This window comes from Hirundo rustica, chromosome 2, assembly GCF_015227805.2.
Source record: "Hirundo rustica isolate bHirRus1 chromosome 2, bHirRus1.pri.v3, whole genome shotgun sequence".
Classification (NCBI taxonomy): domain Eukaryota; kingdom Metazoa; phylum Chordata; class Aves; order Passeriformes; family Hirundinidae; genus Hirundo; species Hirundo rustica.
The window spans coordinates 66,273,913-66,298,350 of NC_053451.1; the positions used below are offsets into that span (position 1 = coordinate 66,273,913).

General features: G+C 35.4%; 1 protein-coding gene across 5 annotated transcripts in view; it reads right to left on the minus strand.

Moving 5' to 3' along the window:
• Positions 1 to 5,075: 5,075 nt before the first annotated feature.
• The window catches only part of DACH1 (dachshund family transcription factor 1), a 352,968-nt gene continuing 333,605 nt past the window's right edge, over positions 5,076 to 24,438 (minus strand). For 3 of the 5 annotated variants that reach the window (XM_040055316.2, XM_040055317.2, XM_040055321.1), the window contains one exon: positions 5,076 to 5,607. In XM_040055316.2, coding sequence (XP_039911250.1) covers positions 5,570 to 5,607 — 38 coding nt within the window. In that variant the 3' untranslated portion in view covers positions 5,076 to 5,569. The remainder of the gene's footprint in view (positions 5,608 to 24,438) is intronic. The other 2 variants (XM_040055319.2, XM_040055318.1) reach the window with 1 other exon arrangement.

Sequence of the window (24,438 nt, forward strand, 5' to 3'; positions counted from 1 at the left end):
GCTCCTTGTTAAGCTGGGTGCAGAAAGTGTTATGCCTAGAAGAGCATTATGTAAATAAACCTTGTAGTTCTAGAACCAAGAAAAACTGACTTTGGAAGGGACCTCTGAATGTCAAGCAGTCTAATCTTTTTTAACTACAGACAGTTAGATCAGATTTCTCAGGGCTGTGCTCACCTAAGGTTTGAAAATCTCCAAAAATGGAGATCCTGAAACCTCTCTGTGGAAACTGTTCTAGTGCTTCATCCCTCTCATTTGACTTCTTCACCTTTATCTCTATTTGGAGGTGTGTTTTTTGTTTGTTTGTTTGTTTTTTGGATTTTGTGGGGTTTTTTTTGTTTTTTTTTGGGGGGGGGTGGGTTGGTTTGTTGGTTGGTTTTGGTTTTGTTTTGGTATTTTCTTTGTTTTGCTTTGTTTGTTTTCATAGCGGGGATCTGTTTTCTTGTCCTTTTGCTAATACAGCAAGATGAACCTAGCTGTGTTTTTATGAATCAGATTTAGAGCATAAATTAACCAGTTCACTGGACTATGCCTACCATTGTTACTCTGGATGAAGAAATGTTTCTCCATAGTTCATGTGCAAATTTTCCAAGATTGCTTAGTATTTCATAGTACTTGACTTTTAGGTGAATGTTTACAAAGTTGCCAAGTACTCTGGCTGTCTAGATTTTATTTCTTACTTGATTCCTTTTAAAAACTTGAATTCCAGAAAGTCCGTTTCCCCTCTCTTTGAAAATGAAGCTTTTTAAGCAGGAGGCTGTAGCTTGAAATGGTGTGATATTGCTGATGGTGGAACCATCATCACTGATCAGGGTGAACTCCTGCTTAGTAAAGGCACACTAATATATTCCTCAGTGTCCTATGGACGAGTTAGCAGCTACTAAAGAAATAAGTTTCACAGAACTCTGGAGCTAGGATATTTCATTTTAAGAAAGGCTTTGAAAATGTCTGAAGTTCGGCCAGCAATACTGGAAATATCTGTAATCAGCAGTCACGCTTGAAAATCTGGGCCTCAGTCTTTGTTTATTGCAGTCTCGTGTCAAAGAACATGTAAGCACATAACAAATGAAGCAATTTTGAAGAATTCATAGAATCTTAAAAAAATAAGAGGTTTACCTTTCAGATCATAACCCAATTTTATATCTCTTTCCACTGCAAATTTAAAAGCTATTCCCATTTGAGTCTGTCAATTCTTACAGGATTTTCCTAAAACTTTAGATGTCTAGCTGCTAAGTCTGAATTTCTTCAGGATCTAACCATAACCTACTACTAAGTCTGGGGCAAGATATATTTAGGGCAACATTTTCTTGATTTTGATCTGAGCTTTAACATATTTTTGTTTTACTTAAGTCACAAGAAGTACCATCATCTGACTATCTCTCAGCCTATGCAGTCTCAGACCTATTAGATGCCAGGTACCTTGCACAGATGAAGGAGCCATTTATTAATGGAGGTAGGGGGGAACTCATTAGAGTATAGTTCCTTTCTGCTGAAAGAGGGTATTTCCTGGGATGCTTAAAAACACAGAGGTAGGTTGCTAGTCTGTTACTGCAGAGATAATTTGGGTTTCGGCATGAGCTGGACTGAGATTAATGAGTTTACTTTTTTATCCTGCTTTAGCTGTGCCAGTTTATAGCAGGGGAGCTGGCTAAAGTGTAGCTGGGATCCTTACTAATTCAAACATGCAGGACATTTGAATGCAGGCAGAAGGAGATTGTAATTGCCCTATATACAGATAACCAAAACCCTAATCAGAGGGCCAGCAACAACAAGGTGCTGGAACCCAAGAAACCTGTCAGCCTCGTGCTTGCAGTCCCCAGGCCATCCAGGGACAGCGGAATGGGCTTATCCGAGAAAGCTAATCTCTTCTGCTGTCCCAAACAGGTCTGCCCCCTAATAAAAGCAGAAGCGTTCATGTAGGTATGGTTCAGAAAGGAAGAGAAAGGAAGAGAAGGCAAGCCAAGTCCAGGACAATAAGGGAGAATACTTAAAATAATTCATACCTCTCTGACTTTTGAATTTTCAGTAAGCAAAACCAGCTTGGTTCCAGATTTGTTCTTAAATAACAATATTGACCTTAAAAAAAGAAAAAAAGAAAAAAAGAAAAAAAAGGCAGCTTTTTTTTTTTTTTTTTTTTTTTTTTTTTTTTTTTTTTTTTTTTCCCCCTCACAATGCCACCTGCAGATAGGCTAAGCTGGAACAATTTCTTTCTTCAAATGCTGGTTTAAATACTTTTTTTTTTCTTTTTTTTTTCTTTCTTTAATACTTGAGTTTTGTTAAAAGAATGTGTTTCTGAACACATTTTATCAAGTGAAAGAGATCTGAGACAAAACCAACAGGATTACCCCTACATTTTTGTTGTTAGAGGAATAATATTGTTTTGTTCCATCAATGTGTCCACTTTACATTGTTCAGCACAAAGCTTTGTGAAACAAGAATCATGGGAATATCACAATATAAAGGAAAAAGTACAAATAACAGCTTCATAAACTGAGAAATGTCCATAAATAAATCATGTAGATGGGGGCAGTTTGCTTAGCTGGCAAGAAAAAAAAATGGAAAATATGCTTGTTAAACAATAACCACAGAGTGTGCTTTTATGATGTTTTTCACCACAGTAATTCATATTAGAGATAGAAGCAGTTGCATGTTAAATAAAATCATTCAGCATTGTTCTCCTCACATTACAAAGAGCTGACTTATGTTGTTTTTAGATGCCTCCCATTAGAAAGTAAATATTCCTCTGATGTTATACATTTCAGAAAATTTAATAAAGATGAACTGTAAATAAAGTCGCGGGGAGATTTCAGACAGTTTTATTAGCAGATTGTTGAAAAGAAAAGAAAATTAAATACAATAACAGTAAACGTGGTTCTCACATTGAAACCAGGCTCAAATAACTAGGCTACCATAGAAAAATTTCCAATTCTTGCATTATGATGTAAAAACAGATTTTTGTACAGATTTTGTACAACAAAATTCGTAATAACCTTTTTTCATTTTTAGAAAACTTTAAATATATAGATAAAAATAGACAATTTTCATAGGTCCTACATGAAGATGAGTATGTTCTGTTCCAAGGGGTTGCATAGAGCGCAAATGTGGTTATAATATAGAACAACTAGACATTAATATCTTTAAGATTACAAAAGCATATAAACAATAACATGAGGACAACTTTTCGTCATAATCTATTAAAAAAAAAAAAAAATCCAAATCAAAACCAAAATACCAACCCAAAACCTGTAAAACTAAAGAGGGGCAAAAAACTTCAGCTTACGGTAACATCTCATGTTCTGTAATATTTACACTGTTTTTAGCAAGATTCTTTCTAAACGTTCAGCTCATAAATTGGTTCCCCTTTAATCCTTAACACTTCTGCTTATGTACCAGGCCAAACACTGAGGCATTCCCAAAGGTCTTGAAAGAATACACTATAAAACTACTAAACCTACTTACAGGTGACTCTATGCAAGGAGCAGAGCAATGGTAAATGCTAGTACATATTTCAGTTGTAGGCTTTTAATTCTCTTTTGGATATGAATGATTCAAAAGCTTGCCACAAGTCCATCTAACTTTACAGATGTTAACCCTTTAAAGACTGCGTATGAAAAAACTGGAGTGCAGAATTGCACGTGTATTTAAGCAACTATGACAATCATGAAAGAATCATGGTTAGAAAATAACATTACTACAAAGTATTAGACAACAATATTTAATGAAAAATATTGCTCAATATTTCTTTAAAAAAATTACTGTGATGTGAACTTGTATATACATCTTTCTGTTGTTAAAAAAGAATTGTGGTGGAGTAAATATGAACTGCACAAAATAAATGTGTACCAGTATTGCAAGGAAGACCTACAAACTATAGAAGCTCAGTGCTAGAGTTTACAAAACATTAGATTTTTTTTCTTTTGGACAAAATAATATTAATATCCAATCAGAACTACTTTTAAAGAGATATTTGCTTTAAGTTAGGCATCTTAGACATTTAAGATTTTGATATGTTTCCATGTAATAAATAATATTTTATATGCATAAAATATTAAGATGAAGAAAGCATAATCACAAAACTTACAGTATTAGCACTGATTCACAAAATCAGTCTTTAAAGGGGTAACCCAAAAGTACACAAAGCAAAGAACATAATTTTTAGTAATGTAATAAGCAGTGTTTTGCAGCTTACTTCCAGTTATCAGCACAAAGGTGAAAACACATATTGTAGCTCTCATAAAGACAGTGAAAGTAACACATAGCCATCCATCCCTAAGACAAGGTGGGAGGGACAATAGACTTCAACTGTATCACTCAGTTCTACGTGGAATTGGACTGATACATCAAGTGTTTGTTAGGTTTTCTTTTTTTAGCAACATTGACGTAATATGACATTAACATATAAAAATATTTCTGGCATTTTGACTTGCTGCTCAGCCACAGTCCATTCTTAGAAGTGCACTACGTCAGGGCACTAACCAGGGCTCAATATACAAACAAAAGTGGCTGATACAGAATTCTGACTTGTTACCAGATGCTTAAGATCTCATTCAGTAATACTGTGACTCCAGGACAAATATTTACATGCCTGCATGCGTTAAAACTAGAAAGGTGTCTTTCTGACCAACAGGGTGACAAAACAATATTATCTAAAAGTTTCATTTCCTAAACTCTAGATTTCTACTGCATACATAATACCTTCCTTTTGTGATTTGTGTTATATACTGTACATGTGACCAACATTTTGATAAGAAGCAAAGTCTTTTATTTCATAAACCCCTGCCAGTTTACAATGAGAAATTATTATTCTTTTTTATTTTTTATTAATTTTATTTTAGGAAAAGAGACTTAGTGAATGGTAAAACAGTTTGTTTACATTCAGCATTTCTTTTCACTTACACAAAATTCCATTTCACTTAACAGAGGCTAACATATATGTGTTGGTCTCTTGGAAAGCATGTGGAAAAAATGTCTTTAGAAGAAAACCCACGATCACAGTCTGAAAACTGAATGTATATTTTTTTTCTTCTTTTACCTTTTTTTTTTCCCTTTTTTTTTTCCTTTCTTTCTTCTTTTTTTTTTTTTTTTTTATTTTTTTTTTTAATAAGAATCCTCTTATGCCCTCTACAAGTTCATTTCTGAGCTGTCTTGCTGGTTTCGGTATGGTATAACAGTCTGTAAGCGTACTTGGACACTGCTGGAAGGATCACTGGATGTGCTCAAATACAGAATCATCAGAGGAAAAGAGAGTCTGCATTCCTTGAAAAAGGGAATTCTCAGCCTTGTTCTGACCACCTGTAATTTTGGATACAATAGTCCGGCGCAGAGATGTAGATTTTCGCTGTGAGAACAGTGCTACTGTACATTTACAAACATTCTCTAGATCTCCCGTTGAGCCACAGGAGATAACCAAAGGAGGACACTCTTGCAGAATTCTTTACATTTTTGAAGAACATTGATAAATGAAGTTGAGGAAGTTGGTTTGAAAACGTTTTGTTTCCACAGAACTCCTTATGAGCCAATGTCTTACTGCAACGTTCTTTACTGTAGCACACGTATTTTCAGCAGGAAAAATTCAATACATGACAGTAGTTTTCAAATAAAGTCTTCCATCTAAAATATGAAAGAGAAACATTTGCTTTATATATTTATATCTTCAATGAATCAAAAAGAGGAAAAACCCCACAAGATTTAAAAGTCATGCAACAAATCTGTAAAACGTCCCCTATGGTACTTCTTTGTCTAAAATAAAAGAAAATCATAAAACCTGAACGTCACCTTGACAATTTCTTCTGTCAGTGGTCAAATTAACTCTGCTGAAAATTACACGAACTTTGCAAGCTGTGAAAACTGTAACAACTTCTGAAGCTTTAATGTATGCTGGACCCGTATCAGTGCTAGGGCACTAGCAATGTAGGTGGAGCCTCTGTGCATGTGTTTTTACTGATACGCAAATGTAACTGAATAGTGCTGAACACCAATTATTTCCTTCATGGTTGCAGAGCAAAAAAACCTTCTTGCATGCAATTGTTAATACTCCCATCACTAAAAGGTATAGCTCATACTTTCTGATTTAGCTGTGTTGTTAAATATACCATGTAATGTAACCATTGGGCACATTTGTAGCTATTTATATAGAATCCAGTATAGGATATTTAAACAGTATCAGTGAAGTATAGCCTCCTTCCCCCCATAAATGAGATGAACTGAACAATTACTATGTTAAAGATGTAAGCACATTTCTCACAACATTTTTTCCACCCAAGTGAAGAGCATATATTTAAGTGAGATATGTGAGGGAACAGGAGAAACACTAAGCTCACTTAGCCAGCAACTGTTGAACCAAAAAAAAATTGAAGAGAACGTACTGCCACAATATATTTTCACCTAATTTGTAAGTACAAAGCATTTTTTTCTTCACTTGGGCCATGAACATCTTATATACACCTATTTGGATAGCAATATAAAGATTATTTTTTTAAAAACAGAAAACAGACAGAAAAGCTTCTTGACTTTCTGACCTGCAGGGTAGAAAGTGTTGGCCCCGTGTGAATAAAGCACGTTATGAAGCAATTAATCCTCCCCAGTGCATAATTACCAAGCACTACTTAGATTTTAGAAATATTTCTAAGATTTCAGGAGGTTTTGTTTCTGGTTTGGTTTTCCTAGTCTAATATTTTTATTCCAAAACAGTCTATAGAATTTTTATTAGCTATACAGTAATAATTAGATATATAGTCAAGCAATTGCATGAGATAAAGCTGTGCAAATGAATGCTGAAATTTTTGAAATGCTTGGTTATCACTGAAAGATGTGGCATCACCTCCATGAACTTACTGTAATTGTTGAGAGAAAGAAAAGTTAATCTGAAAACAGACAAAAGTACACACAAGTTGTAAAACCTTCTGCATATCCCTTTCCAGTCCAATGACTATTGCTGGGGAAAGTGGGAGGCTGTAGAATCACTCTGCTGCAGTGATTCTTAATTAACGTCCCTTTGTTTTTCCTTTTCCACCACTAGTTTTCTTTTGTAAGCTTCTGCGGTATATGCCCTTTTGCTACTTTCTCCCAATCTTTACATTTTTTCTATCCCCATTCCCTACTTTTTATGTTCTTCACTTCTTTTATTTATTTATTAATTTTCTTTCAGAGTACGTGATAACTTTCCCACTACATAAAAGTGCTTCCTCTCAGAACCATTTCCATTCTCTTCGCTCCTTATGGTATATTTTGCACTGAAGAGAAATAAAAAGGAATTGAGTAAGGCCTTAATTTAAAGACTTTTTTATTATTATTTGATGCATGAAAACCAACCAAAATGCTTATAGGAATTTAGGATAGAAAGAAGGAGCCTCTGAAATGGAACTCAGTCAAACTGAAGGCCATGGAACACCATCTCGAAAGAAAATCCACATTAAGTACAGGATAGCTAGTGCTACTACTGGCTACATTTCCACACAGTTCTCCCAAACATACTGAATAAACACAATAAACATTTACAGCACTAAAGCTGTCTAGATACCTCTGTAGGGGTATTACTCTGCATATATACCAGCACTTTGGCTATCCTGAATGTACACATGCTAATAAGTGCTATGTATAAATCCCATGCCATAACATTCTGATAACCTGCACTTGGTAACTTACTTTATTTTATTATACTAGACTAAAGGTCTCCATTTACCTTTTAAAATAAAATATATATTAAAACTAATTCTCAATTAAAAATACAGCTGCAGGAAACACAATATTTGTAGCAGCTAACAGAAGATGAACAGCAGTACAGTTTCAAAAGTCAGCTCTATTTCACAATGCTTAAGGATCCAATCTGGCAGTGAAATCAAATAGGAGGTTTTTCACTTTTAAAAGAAGACACTATCAGATCCTGTATTCTGTATCCACAGACCATGAATAAGAATAGAAATGGGCAGATCTACAAAGCACCTTCCTTACAAAGTAAGAGGATACCTGTATATATATGTATGTGTATATATATATATATATATAGTGTGTGTATATATATATATATAAAGTTCCTTTTAACATCTTCATTAACAGCTGGGCCGCAGAACTCAAAGAAATACTAAGTAAGTTTGCCGAGGATACTAAATTGGGAGTCGTCATTGACTCCTTGGGGGGCAGAGAGATCCTGCAGAGAGACCTCGACAAGTGAGGGACATGAGCAGTCAAACCACATGAAGTTCAACAAGGGAAAGTTCTGGATTCAGCACCTGGGATGGAGAAATCCTGGTGGTGTGCATAAACTAGAGAACGATAGGCTGGGGAGCAGTGCCATGGAAAGGGATCTGGGGGTCCTGGTCAATGGCAAGTTGAACATGAGCCAGCAGTGCCATGGCATCCAGGAGAGCCAACCCTGTCCTGGGGTGCATCAGGCACAGCATCACAGATGGGCAAAGGAACAGATTGTCCTGCTCCGCTCTGCACTGGGGCAGCCTCACCTCAAGTGCTGGGGGCAGTTCTGGGTTCCACAATATAAAAAGACATTAAACTATTAGAGAGCATCCAAAGGATGGCAGTGGAGATGGTGAACGGTCTGCAGGGGAAGCCATATGAGGGGGAGCAGCTGAGGGTACTTGGTCTGTTCAACCTGGAGGAGACTGAGGGGAGACCTCGTTGCAGTCTTCAATTTCCTCACACGGCAAAGTAGAGAGGCAGAAGCTGATCTCTTCACTCTCATGACCACTGACAGGACTTGAGTACAACAACATAAAGCCAAGTCAGGGGAGGCTTACACTGGATATAAGAAGAAGGTCCTTCACCCAGAGGGTGTTTGGGAGCTGTAACAGGCTCCCCAGGGTAGTGGTCATGGCACTGTGGCTGATAAGTAGCCACTTATAAAGAACGAGCAACAGGTGAATAGCAGTGCACTTCAGAAATTCAATGAGTTCAAACTGTGCTAATAAAAACTCACAGCTCTGCAGAAGAACAATTACCTAGCATCACAAATTGGTGACCAAATACAAGCCCTGTACTTGACTGTTGTCTTTTTCCATTGGTGACTCCTACTACCTTGGTCCTATCCATTTCTCTCCCTATTCCTAATGTTCTGAGGTTCTTTCCAAATGATAGGAATGTCTCAGTCTTGTTGTCAAAGCCACCAGAATCACTTCGCCTCTAGGTGTAGCCAGAGCTCTTATCTGAGTACAAGTGTAGTATCACCACTGATAGGCCTTTAATAATTTCAAGGTTAAAATCACAGACAAAACCTACAAATCATGAAAGTGATAAGCAAATCGAGCCAGCTCATCCTCTGTAAGTCAATGTGAAAATGCCCCTACTTCAAAATCCTAAATCCCAAGCATACCTGTGCTTTCTGCCTCCCAATCAGCTTTAATTTATCAGCTACCCAGGCCTGTTGCATTACTTTCTTCTGCTAACAAATACAGAATTTGTCTATCAGCATAAAAACAATTTTACATAAAACAAATATGGAATATTTTAGCCACACAAATGAATGCATACAGACATATACTACGCAAACACACACACAGAGCTTTCACTAAGGATGTTTACAACACTGGGGTATATTTTTAGCCTACTGAAAACTATTGATCTGCGGTGAAGTTTCCCAACTTTACATACTCTTATATACAATATAATACATAAAACTTACTTTTACTCTTAGGAAGTCAAGCAAAAACACAAACTGGGAAAATACTGCTAAATTTCTAAATAGAACTGTGTGTGATTAGCAGATTGTCATCTGTTCTAATTGCTCTTTTGCAAATGGCAGTGTTCAGCAAGATCACACAAGCTCATGCTAGTAACTCAAACTGAAAATGCCACTACTTCTAAACATCATTTGTTTTTGTCTGTGGATTGATATGACAGAAATTCTACCCAGAGTGAGGGAGTATTTTTTAGATCAGCTCTTTTTAATTAAGATTAATTTTGAGGATTTTGAATGAACATGCCCAAATAGTTAAAAGGTCATCAATATTATAAAAAACAAACAAATGGAACTGACGAAAGTTTGCCATGCTGAAACAAATCATATGCCTCAAAATGCATTCCCACAGAGATGTCATCTGGGTAATGATTTAATTTAGTGTTCTTTGGGCAGCTTGCAATAAGTTTCTCTACGGGCCCAGCATTTTCAGAGGTAAAAACACAAACCCACTCAAATATTATTACTATTAATATGCAACCTGGTAAACCAGTAAAAAAAGTACAATGAAATGCTAGGTTTTGCCTTCAGCTGCAAACAAAGTCATCCATTAGATGGTAATGTGGGTATTTCTGCCACTCACTCTAAGTCCCAGTGGGGTTGTTTGCTGTCCAAAAAATCATATTCTAGTTTGTATTCTCAGAGTTGCTTTAAAAATAAATGTAATAATAGTGAGCATCATGACTATAATACTACAGTGTTTAGTTTACGAAAATCTGCAAATCAACATCCAAGGTGTGCTGTCACATCTGAGTTCAGTCACTTGCTATCTTACAAAATCCTACTCAGGTAAATTCTCCTTAGGAAAAGGATAGTGTTTTCTGTAGTTAGGAGCTGAAAACAACCAACCAAGTGACTAAAAAGACAGAAAAATACAGCAGCTTGACACAAATAGCTGATAAGAAAGAACCCCCCAGAATCCATGTTAAGAAAAGGACAAAATATTTTTGAGAAGGAAAATCACAGAATCATAGAATGGTTTGGGTTAGAAGGGACCTTAAAGATCACCAAAGACCACCCTCCTGCCATGGGTAGGGTTTCCTTTCACTAGACAAGTTTGCTCAGAAAATGAATGACAAGACATGAAATCTCAGTGTGAGCTTTGGAAAGTTAGGACGTCAAGGTTCAGATAAGTTTTTTATCCTTTTTTTTGTTTTTTAATTGTAATCTGTGAGCTGTAGAATAGTAAATCCCAGCTCATCATCCAAGAACCCTTACATCAAAGTAGCCACGATTTTAGTTGCTAAAAGTCCTAACTTAGGTAATCATATTTTTGTCAAATATACACAGGCCAGTGATAGAAGCCAATTTTCTCTCAAAATTAGTCTTAAGGATATTTGAATAGTGTATTTATTAATCTCTTTGTACTTTCACGGAACAAAGTTTGATGTCTCTTGTTGTGAAGACAGGAACTTTATTCTCAAGTATGGCTTTGAAATTTTATGACATTTTAGTGTTTTTCATTCGCGCTGTCGCAGTGTCCCACGAACGCCTGAGAGGCACAGACCGCAGGCCAGCTCAGTTGTTCACTGCGGCTGACGTGTATAAGGTCGGGGCTGCAGGACCGGGCAAGCGGCCTCCTCCCTGTGGGGCCTTGGATCCCCACACCGGCAACGGGACCAGGTGGTATTCCAGACGACCGCGGCAACCAGAAAAGAGTCAACTCACTTGAGGGGAAATAGCTGGTATTTTATTGAGGGGGAGTCCAGCAAGGAGCCCTGCACCTTTCCACACCCGCTCAGGAGAGCCCCCATCAGGGCTCTGACCCGGGCTTATAACCGGGGGAGGACCAAGGGGTGGTGACAACAGATCAGCCAATGGGGGTGTCAGAGGGACATAATGGGGGAGTTAACCTCGTAACTGGGGACGAAACACAAGGTTTGGGGGGGGGGGGGGGTCTCTCAGGCCCCAGCCTATCACTCGACGCCCTGCCTGGAACTTTCCAGAACCCAGGGAAGGGCCCCAGAGTGACAGACAGGGTGCCCAAGAGGGGAGAGAGAGGATTGACAGGGGCAGGTGAGGGAAGGGATGATTGACAAATAACAACTAGTTAAATAACAAACAACAGCTGGGGAAGAAACCATTAGGGAAAACCGGAGGGTACATAGGAACAGTCCATTATAAAAGTCCATATAAAACATATTAAACAGAATAAGACAAAACTTGCACCGCCACAGTAGGGTTTTTTTCCTGTTTTTCTGTTCTCTTTTTCAAACTTTCTCTTTCTTCCCCTTTTCATTTTAGGTAACAGAAATTTCATGTAGTGATCGTTTCTCAGTCTCTTTTCTTGTCCTTAGATAATAGCTGTGCTAGCTGTATCCTTTAAGGACTGTACTAGTACAAATTAAAAAAAAACCAACGACAACAGTAACAAAAAATCCCCATATATGCGTATGTATTTAATGGAAATAAAAGGTTCTTCACACATAAAAATCCATTGGAACCTTATCTCTATAGCTGGGTGACTGAGCTGATCTGAGCTTTAGGGTCCTCTTCTAAAATCACATGTTGCACACACAAAATCCCCAGGACTAGTCCATGTCCTGCTCCTAAAGGCAGCAGATGCTTCATACTGGAATTGAGTACACTATTGCCAGACTGTCCAATGATTAAAAACTACTAACTTCAATTTAAAAGAAATAAAATATTTGTGACCTTAAATGGGGCTACTCATATCTAAATCAAAACAAAGCTACTCACTTGTGCTAAGTGACATAAAAGATTGTATTTCCTGTTACGAAGTAGCTTCACTGAAAATGGTAGCCATTTTCTCAGAAGTTAATTCCAGGCACCTGTAATCTTAATGAGGTTTTTCCCTTTCAAAGAACAGTTGTACGTACGTGCCCGAATGCACACAACCTCTTCAGCCCAGAGCTGATAAAAGCATTTGCATGCCATAGCTCAAGCACATTAAAATTATATAACTGGTTGCTTTATTTGTTTAAATAAGATGGGGCAAATGTGAATCACAGTGTACTTCTTTCATTCAAGTTGATGTTTTGATCATTTGGAGGAAGAGAAACAAAACAAAAGAAAAGGATGGCAAACAAATGGTAAGGATTCATGAGGTATTTGATAAGACAGCAATGGGAAGTCAAAATAAAAGCATATTGTGGCAGATGGAAGGGATCTTAGTCAAGTTGTAACCTTTCTTCAAAAAAACTTAAAGGAAAAAACTAATTAAGGAGGAAATATATTTTTGTATACTCTTCATATATTTCATTCCAAATTGAGACACAAGAGGATTTATTTTCCACTGAAGATGGAAGATAAAAATGGAAGTCTAACTTTTTAATCATGGGAAAATAATTCATGATGAACTTGAGTCTTTTTCAGTTTGCCAAGTGTGAGACAAAAAGCCCAGCATTTGTAAGACTCAGTCATGGAATCAACTGAACATAACTTTTCATAGTATTCCTAATAAGGTGCTAAACAGTACATTTCATGGGAAATAATTCCTCCCAATGTCTTGAGTTTATTAGAACTCTGAGATTTTATAACTCAATACTGAAAAGGAGGGACAGAGGGATACAAACTGAGCTGACATTGTTAATGGCAGCGCAAGTAGATCATGTATTCAGGAACATGTATGGATCTACTGCCATCTCCCTAAGCAGAGTATAGGAGATGAACAAAAACTGGCTCAACCATTAAGGCTTTGCAATTCAAGCAACTTGTTTTTTTAAAAAAGTGCTCATCCAGTTTTTATGCAAAGATGAGTGATTTCACACTGCATGTTCATTAAATGCATGCAAATATGAAGTATGTAAACATATTTGGCCAAACACTTTCCCAGTTTGCCCTTTGTGTAACACCAATAAATTAGTTTCAAATTTGCATATTGTTATTAATCATACACCTTTCATTTCTCTACTTAACATTCATGTACAAATATATTTGTGTTAATACTCAGTGAAAATATTCAGGAAACTGAAATGTCCATGTGTTTCTTTTAAAAATAGCAATTTGTACATAGGAGATTTTAATTCTGATTTAAGATGTAAAACTAAACCACGCATATGTAAGAAAGAGCATCCAAACACCTTTTCTCACACTTATTTTCAAATATTGAATTATCTTCTCTCAGTGATTTTACCATGTGTTTTAATCATTAATATATATTTCCATTACTCCCATGTTACTGTGGGAGTAAGCTAAAGGTCAGCAATCTGGTCTTCAGTAAACTAACAAAGCAGGGGAGTACCTGAATATGTCACCCTCTATTATTTAAAGATCATATAGAATACATAAAACTGGCCATTTTGAGGACTGAAAAAAACTGAACTAGTAAGGTGAGAAATTGTTTGAAAGAAGTAGATTTTTTAAAAAAACCTGCACACTGTCTTTTCTTCTTGCTTCACAAACTTAGCAACCCTTTTTCTATTTATATAAACAGCAGAAGCCATATCCAAAAAAAAGGCAAGAGAACTGATTACTTACAAACACTGAACCTGAGTCACTAAGGCATTGTACTGTGTCACTTCATGTTGGTAAAAAAAAAAAAAAAAATTAGTAATGATAAGCAATAACAACAGAGACACAAAACAGAACAAAACCCTTTCAACTGAAGAATCATGTGGAAAAGTTATTAAAGGATGAAGTCACAGCTAAATACAATCAGCTTGTGAACTTCCACAGCTCATTGTGTTCAGTGCTGTTTGTACCACAGTGTGGATAATTTTAGTGCTGAACAATCTCTCCTGCATAAAACACTTTTAAATTCTACAAAAAGGCGTGCTTTATTTGTTACTGTATTTCCAGAAACATAAACATCTTTTTTTTTTTTTTTTTTTTTTTTTTTAATATCAGCAAGCAACCTTGGATCTGACAGCATAAAATTGATAAAGAATTGAATATTGGAATGTAGTTTCTGCCTGGCACCTTCTTTCCTTTTGTTTGGTTTTGGGGTTTTTTATTAAAGTCTAGATGGAAACAGAATTTACTACTCATCCCTTTAGTCTGATCAGTCTTCTTTCACTTCTCTCCATTTTGCCTCCTTTTTTAGTGCCTTGCTCAAATTATCACTTTTTTTACAGTAAACATCATCATCAAAGTAATCTTACATACAAGATATCAATCATACAGTTAGGCTTCATACAGGCTTCAAAAATAATTACTTTCCTTTTTTGGAGAGAAAAAGTGATCATAAAATGAAATTGGAACAAAATACAGTAGATCAGTGTTTGTTGGAGCTTTCAGCAGTTTTGCTGAATTACAGAAAATATCTATACAAAAGTACATATAAATTGGTATTTCTTTAAAACTACCCTCCATACACAAGAACAGAAATGCACAGAAATACTTTCCATCACTCAACTAGAAGCTTATACAATAGGCAGGATACAGTTGTATACAACAACAGATCCCATCATAAAGTATGAGTACTAAAAATCTTTCATACAATTCTGAAAAAGTAACATGGGTCATGATTTTTTTTTGCTAGGAATAGTTGTGATCATAGTTAGTACTCTCCATCAACAGGGTGATGTTAATTTCCTTCAGCAGATACAAATAATTTATGAAGACAAGCTTTTCTAAGGTATTATCTTTTCTAGAGCTTTACCTCCATTACTTTTCAAAACACAAGAAAAGACTTAGAGCACCTCTTCTGGTTCACAGAATCACAAACCTACCTCACCTTTCTCTCCCAGTCACATCTTTTCTAAACAAGTAATTTGACTTTCATGTTGCCCAAGTAACTAAAAAGCAGTGTTTTGTTGTTTTCAGATAAAACACCACAATTAATTCAAGAGTAGGTTACTGAGATGCCATTTGAACCACTGCAAAGATTACTGGAAAACAGAGGCCACTTAAAGAAAGCTATATTAGTCTGCATACATAATTCTGAAATATGTGGAATCCTTTTTTAATATTGATATCACATTACCACCCCACTTTAATACACAACCACCCTTGTTCTCATCTGTGTGCTAAAACAGAGTAACTGCCCAATGCAAAACACGAAGAAATAGTCACATGAAGAACAGGAAGGAATGAGGCTGTAAAGCAGATAGATTGCACAGCAGCAAGCTTATGGAAAATCTATTAAGGATGCATGGGATGTCAAAACATGTAACATAACCTTGGTGCTTTTAGGTATTTTGTATGAAAGCAAGTTTATGCCACCAAGCAGTGCCATTCAGCTCTAGAACAAGAGTCAAGGCAACAGAAACTAAACCAGAAGTCACGCCCTAGGAAATGAGCTAGGAACTGAAGTCACACGTAATCCTTCCAGCACTCAGAAATAGACATAGATGTTAATGAAGTTCCCAGGGCTTAGCATGAGCAACATAACTATAAAATTGAAAATAAAATCATCTCATGTTAATTCTGCAGAAGACTTCAAGCTGAAACATATAAATGGGGTCTAAACCAGTAGTTAGCTATGAAGCAATACTTCAGAATGAAAACTACCGGCATTTTAGATAATGAGGGAACTCTGCTTCTGTGGCAAGTGCTAATGCTAGCCCAGGTAGGTTGCTTCTCAATTCAAAGTTCAAACTAGCTCCCCTAACTAAATGTAAACTTCCATCTTGAATACATCTTCATAGATGCATTTAAGTACTGCAGTGACAAGCCAATCTTCCCGTTCCCTCTCAGCGGTAACATCATTTCAGATAGGTACTTCAAAATGATTATTCTACCCTCCAAGGAAAAACTCAATTAGCCTTAGGGCCAGGTGGTTTGAATTTGGCACCACTCTGTGTCTTTGCCAGTAGAGATTCCTCAGAAAAAACAACATGTCATGACAGACTGTGTCCTGGATGCACCCCACTACAGAAATCCCAGGCCATATGGAAGCAGCACGCTTTCCCAGAGAGAACTTCACACCATGGTTCATCATCAAAAAGTAAGCAAGAGAAAAAAGAATGGCTAAATTAAACCACAGAGCAGTCTTAACCAATGACTTTGGGATCAAGTGAATGCCTTGGAGTCAGAAGCAATGAGCTGTGCAAAATATCTGAAGTGTAAAATTTTCTTGCTTCAAAGTGTGATTTTCTCAAGAGAGAGGAAATGAAAAATGTTACTTCCTGGTTGCTTTTACTCTTCCCCACCCATCTCACTCCCTCTCCCCATTTTCCCCAGCTTTCTACTTAAAATATTTCTTGTCAATAGCAACACACTAATGGCATTGCACAAGTAACTTGCAGGACATTGCCTGGAACGGAGCTTATGATGTTGGTTGCCCATCCTCAAGGGTGAACTGAGACAAATAATTTCAGAACAGGCTACTAGTATAAGACAAGGAATATAGTCCACAATATGCACATAAAATTAATTTATTTGCTTATCACAGAAGAGTAACAGATCATTCCTTGTATATACATTAAATAATAATAAGAGACACGATCCAACTCTTTTGCATGAACTCAGCTCTGGGAAGTCTCCCAGGATGATGGATGCATTTAAATGTTCTTTAGGAATATATTTGTGATATCAGAGACTGAAAATACAGATTTTAAAGCCCATCTACTACTATCCCTAATGCTATGCTACTTTAGTAGAAAAAGAGGTAAAAACTGAGTATATCCTGAATATATTTGTTGAATATCTGGCCTGGTAAAATACATTTGGCTATAAAGTTAAGTTTAGGTGGAAAATCGAAGGAATCAATGGTTTTGCAAGAATATGAAAAAACATAGAGGGAAATCTTATAAAATAAGGATTCTTCTATGCACTGAATGTTTAAGATCAAGCGCTGGAACTATTGCCCATTTGGAACTGGAATAAAACTGATATTTGTATGTTTTAATTGTGTTTTAGCCTTTCAGTATTTTAGCACTGGGAACCAGATTGCATTGGATGGCACAGTTACTTGCAGTGAAAGGGACTGTCATAACAAATTTGATGGCAAGCTGGAAAATGGAACTGATCTCCCAGTCAGTGTACTACTTTTATGATGCTTCCAGTATTTCCAGTGAAGCCAAGGAGTGTGATCCAGCCACAGTATTTTATGTCCAATTCAGCAATGTGCAAAGATACTGTTCTCTCTCCAATGGTTAAGAGGGTATATCTTTGAGTCAAAGTATAAAGCTAAAAACGAAAGCAAATTATTACTGCTTTTTACTTTATGTTTGTATTCAATATAGCTTGATTACTTGAAAGGAGTTGTAGCCAGCATATTGCAGTACGAAACAATATCATGAAAAATACATGTCTTTTAATGCAATGGTTGCACCGACAGTTTGTCACAAGCAAAATCTGCAGAATCAACACATAGATAAAATAAACAAGTCAAAACTTGAATTATCTAATACAGCATTGTATATTTTCAACAATCCATATTCTAATTTCATGCACATAAAGCAGCACTGTAAATTTTTTGGTCCTGCCTTCATAACACTTTGTTTCCAAGGCCAGCTGTAGCACGTTGTGATCCATCCTTTCTAACATCCATGACAAAACACACTATTATGCTATTGCTGCTTTTCCTAAGCTATTAGAGGCTGCATCACTTTTAAAAAATAAGGCTGACAAGAATATAATAGAAAAAATGTTTTTACCATTACTGGTACACACTTTGTGTTTTTCAACTAGGAAAAACAAAATGACATCACATTATCATTATATATGCTGCTGTCTCCCAGGATGTCCTTCAGGTGTTATGGTACCCTACAATGAGCAAAAGCAAAATATTTCTTTTTAAAGCTAGCAGTCTATTCTGTAGAATATATTTTCCTCTTTACAAGCCAGCTGGCAGTTCACTGGGAGAATACTTATTATAGATATATGCTGACAGTGAATTTTAGCTTAGATGTTGGCTAAGTAGTCCTTCCAAATGTGTTAATTTTAGTTTCAGTTCCTTTATACTTCCTTTTCATAGCTGATTTTTTTTTTTTTTTTTTAATTTCATTGGAATTTGAGATACCAATAGAGATGGGTCAAATTCCAGATCAAATCCACAGGAAAGCCAAATTCTTGAATTACATAACGGCTAAATTGTTTTATTTTATTCTTAATCATATCAATATAAAAAATAACCACTGCAGGAAAACACTATTTTTAGAATTACAGTAGATTTAACATAACAATTGCTTGCTTTTCCGGTTTACAATATGAACTTTATATGAGTATGACAGACATATTAAAAATTTATCTTCAAATAAAATATTATAAATATTTTCTATTTCTTCGGGATGCAAAAATGCCTCTTTTTTTTTTAATATTACTGCCAAAGAGGGAGAGGACAAAACCTAAAATCTTTAGCCACTTCGAAATTAAACCGTCAGACCATCAGCTACCTAAAATTAATACAGCTTTATTGATGGCAAGATTTTCTTTTCTTTTTTTTTTTTCTTTTTCTCCAACTGACAAAATAGAGCAATTAGGTTGCAGTGATATTTTAGGAAGATGATTGCCTTCTTAACTCTTAACACTGCACGAAGGGCTGCCTGTCTGATAAAATCCTATAGTAACGTTTTATTTACATTTTACATCTTACTGCTTTTTTGCCTCTTGAATATTTTTAAATGAATGTTGAACTCTCATTCTCCTTAACAGGATTTCTGACCCCTGGGTTATTTTAGGATTATAAAAGAGAGACTGTCCCATACTACACCAAAATGCTGTAACTCAATGATATACCACGTCTGATCTAATGTAGAATAATTAAGGTAAGTCAGTCTATTAAATTTTTCTCATATGATGATTCAGGTAAGGTACATTTACAGAACATTTAGGCTATCAAATATTAGTTTGCTAAATCCCATAAAATATTTCTCCAGCTATTTCCCTGCAAAAGATTTGAAACTAACTAAAATTAGCTGATAATAGTTGTAAATTGATGTATCTTGCATCGCCTCTCTTTACCACTTTTTAATGCTTAGGACTCTGATCCATCACCAAAGAAAATATAAAAGCAGAAGTTAATAACATAACTGAACTTCTACTCTGCCTTTCATCCAGGATCCAGAATACTTTACAAATATTAATTAAGTTTCACAACACCTTTGTGTGACACCAAAGCATCGGTGCTGCCATCAAGAAATCAGTAGATATTATTTCTTTCTTTATGCATAAAAACTTGTTTTCAGCTTAAGGCATTGGTTAAAGCATGCAAAATGAGGTATTACTTTGCCATTCAAAGGCAAAATGTCAGATGTAAAGCACATAAGTCACCCCAACAAATGGTACCATTTTAATTCTGAAATCGATATTATCCACTCAATTCTTTGCTGAAAAATGTAATTTGGGCAAACCAGTGTCTCCTTAGCACATACTTCTTGTAACTGTGTCAAATGCTACATCAATTCTTTGCAATTAGACAATCTTGGACTATAATTACAACTCTTGCTATAAAATGGATTTATTGTATGGAAAAAAAACTTCATGCACTACAAACAACAACCGTCAAAGAAATTGCTTTCTCACCTCCAGAAACTGAATTCTGCTTTTCTAGAATATGATTGAGCTTGCTAAATTTGTTTGTAGTAGTCTATACTAAGGTACTTTAATTATTATTTATAATGGGATGAACTCTACTATAGGTATTTCTTTCCACTCCCTTCAGTGAGGGTCAAGAGTGGCAAGCACAGATGTAGATGCCTACATTGAGTACTTCTATGCTACATCAAATTAATTCCAGCCCGTGTCGTGTTTTGCAAGCATGACAACATTTAAAAGGCAAACATTAACTAGTTGTCCATTACAAATCAGTAACAATATAGCAATAAAGTGACAGTAATATAATGCAACTATATAAGTTATATGATACTATTTTCTCTTCTAGAGTTTTGTGATTCTTCCATCTATCTCTTTTTCTTGGTACTTCATCTATCTCTTTCTCTATCTCTCAATTTACGGCTGCTTTTGTACTTATTTCAGAGTTTACAGAATGCTTCTCTGACTCTTGTTTCATGCCTTGTGCGTTGTGTGATGGCATGCAAATGAAACAAATGCTGCAAAGCTTCTGTATTAATGCAGAATTCAAGTTGTTTTTTCTGCATTCGAGAGTCATGCTTTATGCAGCTTTCAAAACTGTTCAGAATTATATGAAACAGAAGAGGAATTGACAAGCTTGGATATTTTTCCAGAAGTGATGCAAAATTACCCATTTCTAACATCAGTAGTTACAAGAAGTGACTGAAATGCAGCTGCTCTTAGTGTGATTACTGTCACAAGTGATGCTGGAATTCTGAGGCAAGCAAAAAGGAAAATATACAACACATGAAATTCATCACATTAACTTCAGACACCTGCACTGTACATAGTTGTATTTGAGCTGGTTTAGTAGACTCCCTTTACAATCAATGAAGAAACTTGAAAGTTGTGATTCATTTTCTTCAAAGGGAGAGATGTGTCTATTACTCTTCATTGACTTTAATGGGAGTCCAGCCAAATAGCTCAGATAAAAACATCTACCCCACAAATGTGTGAAGTGGAACATATCCCTCCCACTGATATTGTTTGGGTATTTTATAGATAATTACATTGCCTCAGCAGCTATTCCACACCTTCATAACACAGAGCAATATCTATACTGCCATTACGATATCAGCAAAGTCTCACTACATCTTATCAGTTGAAAAAATTATAGGATAATGTAGTAAAGAATATATGACTCTGTATACCATCTTGATAGCTTAAACATCCTGTTTATTAAATTCTAAAGCACTCTTAAAGAGCACATACTTTTCGGTCTCTGCAGGCCTGGCTTTCTCAGGTATTGCATATCTAAAATGAATGCAAACACATTAATGTGTCTATAAACTTGTTCAAGGATTTAAGCAAATGCAGGCATATTGAAAATGCGTAAAAATCCCATTGTGCTCTTTCCCTGTGCAAATATAATTTCTTGTAAATTATAAACCCCCAATCACTTCTTTATTTTAAGTATATTTTCATTATTCCAATAATGTTGTACTCATCCTTGAAGTGAACAAAACTCCTTTTCACCTGTCTTACTATGCAAAATTTTAACATTCTGTATAGACACTATTTTAACATACTTTCTCTTCTTTGTCCACAAAGACTCTATTTCCAGCAATATTAAGTAGCTGACAGATTACTTTGGGATTTTAGGTGGTCCTTGTTTTAAGTGACAACCTTCACCTTTTTTCCAAAACACCTAATCACTGTCCATTTATACCTGTTTTTTATATATATTTTTTTACAGAAATAGCTCCTAATTTCTTCTAATCTGATGTGGGTTTTTTGTTTTTTTTTTCACTGCATATACTAATTCTGCATGTCTAGCTATTTTGGATACTGTCTCAAAGTTGCTGATCACTGCAGTTAGGACTGTCCTTTGTAACTTACATTCATCAGTGTCACTCCAAGTTCAATCATCAAATGCCAGGCAGTAACTCAGAAACTATTTTCTTTTTTCCTCAACTGTTACTCTTGTATAAACTAATCCCACATCATGTACACACTCCTGCAGTATTTTAAACTCCAACCTATGATGCTAGGCTCTTTTTCTATGCATAATATCTGTTCTATAAAATCTCTGAGGTATCATAGGTTGACAGTAATAAAAAATACCAAAATGTTTACTTTGTCAGCCCTATCTGTAAAATATAAAAACCAAAAATTATCATCATTTAGATAAAACTGAAATAATTTTAAAGCCTTTGAAAAGTTTTGGTAGAAGGAGTAGGCTTTTTCCAAATTTAAATGTTGCTGTAGTCAAAATGACACAGAATGTGCAATAATGTGTTTGTTTTTCAGATACTGTAGGTCTGAAGAGATTTTTTTTTGTATACTTCAATTATAAAAACATTTAAAACATACAAACTTGTGCAATTTTTATTTTAATGAAGATGAGAAGTTCATTAACGAAGATAAATATTTCATTAGATGTTAAATAAAACAAAGAGATTTTTTGGCTTCTCTCAGCACAAAATTCCTTTGAAAGATTAATTAATACATGCAAATTATGCAAATTAGACCCATGCAAATATTTTATGAAGACAATTAAGGGAACCATTAATTACTGCTTTTTTTGCTTCAGTGAGATTCATTCATTTAATTTTAATTTCACTTTAACTGTTTTGATGTATAATCTTGCAGCTAAGAACTTTATCTTTCCTAGTGGGTCACTTAAACTTATAAATTTCATCAAGTGAGCAGCAACAGAAATCTGCAAAGATATTCTCTGGGCTATGTTTAGTATCAAGAGAAATTTTTGACACAATGTACTCCTAGAAACTGCAAAACTGGAAGGGAATGTGAGCTCATTCTTGGACAAGGTTCAACTGCTGGAAAAGCAATTAATTTGCTTTGGCTGTGCTAATATAGGGGAATTAGAAAGTGTGACACAAGACAAATAGAAATAATTAGTTCTCCAAAATGATGTTCTCATTAATATGGTTTGAACAGTAGAAATAAAAAACATTATTGTGGCATGTCTGCATTCTGTCCCTAGCCACAGGAGGTAGGAATATGCAAGATACAGCATTTTTTCACCTTTGTAGTTTGTATGGTGGTGTCATTTATTTTCATTTTTTATTGTAGGTTTTAAAAAAGGCAAATTGTGGACCTGATCCTGTTATCTAAAACCTACTATACTTGCATAAAGCATGAGGAATCCCTACACTTCTTCCTGTGAAAAGATAAAGCTATATAAACATAACTGACTAGGCTTTTCACAACAGTACACTCAAGTTCCTAAATTGAAACTTTTATTTCAATATCTTTCATTTAAATCATATTTTATTACATGCAATACCCAAGGTATTATGTGTTTTTTCTGCAGTTTAAACTCCTGTAGTAAAAAGTCTGGTCAAGGAAAAGAGTTATGATATCCTCTCCAAATTTGATAACATAATTTTCTTTTTCCATAACATAATGAATATAAATACATGCATTTTACATAGTACATAGAGGTGGATTTTCACTTCTCTCCTTAACACTTACATCACTACAAAGCCAGTTTTCCACAAGCAGTGAAAATCACTAGCTGGCAGTCTGCAGAAACAGGCTGCTATAAGACTGTTAAGAACATCTGCTCACTTACATTCTATATTTCTTAGCTTGTTGCAGGATTAAAAGTAATGGAAGACTATGTGGACCCTTTAAAATATTAACTTCTCCCTCCCCTGCAGGTTTACCAAGTTCCAACTGAAGGCACCTCCTGAAGAAAGTTTTGCTGCCTACACACCTTTATCTAGAATCTGATATTAAACTGCAACAAATTGATATAATTTATTTTGTATTTCACTTTGATGGCAAATCTATAGAATCTAACCAAAATAGAGATGTTATCTTTAAGCACAAGGAGAGAAAATGTGGCCATGTGTTAACATTTTTTGAAAGCCGATTACCATAATTAACAAAATCCTTAAATGCACCTACCACAGAGATTTGGCAACATTGCCTAATAAAATTTCTAGAACTCACATTGTAATAATTCATTACAAAATCCTGATGTCTTTAGAGACATTACTGAATAAAAAGTTAAAATCTATGAAACCTTCCTATAGCTAGCTATTGCTTAACAGTATGGATATAATATGTCCATGTTCATAATTTGCTAAGAACGTGTCAAATACGTGGATGAATGAACATGATTCTTGCAAAATGCTGCGAAGTTGCCTTCCTTCTTGACCATCAATTCTGTTGATAGTCAGCTGATTTTTTAAACTTTTATTAAATGTGTCTGTGTTAATGACCTCTATACAAACAAATATTAGAACACCTCATACCACATCTGGTACGTTCTAGGCTAGCATTTTCTAAAAAGCTTTTGGCATTTAAATACTGATCCCTTTGCTAGGATCTTATTCTCCCTCCACACTGCTAACCTCTTTCTCAGT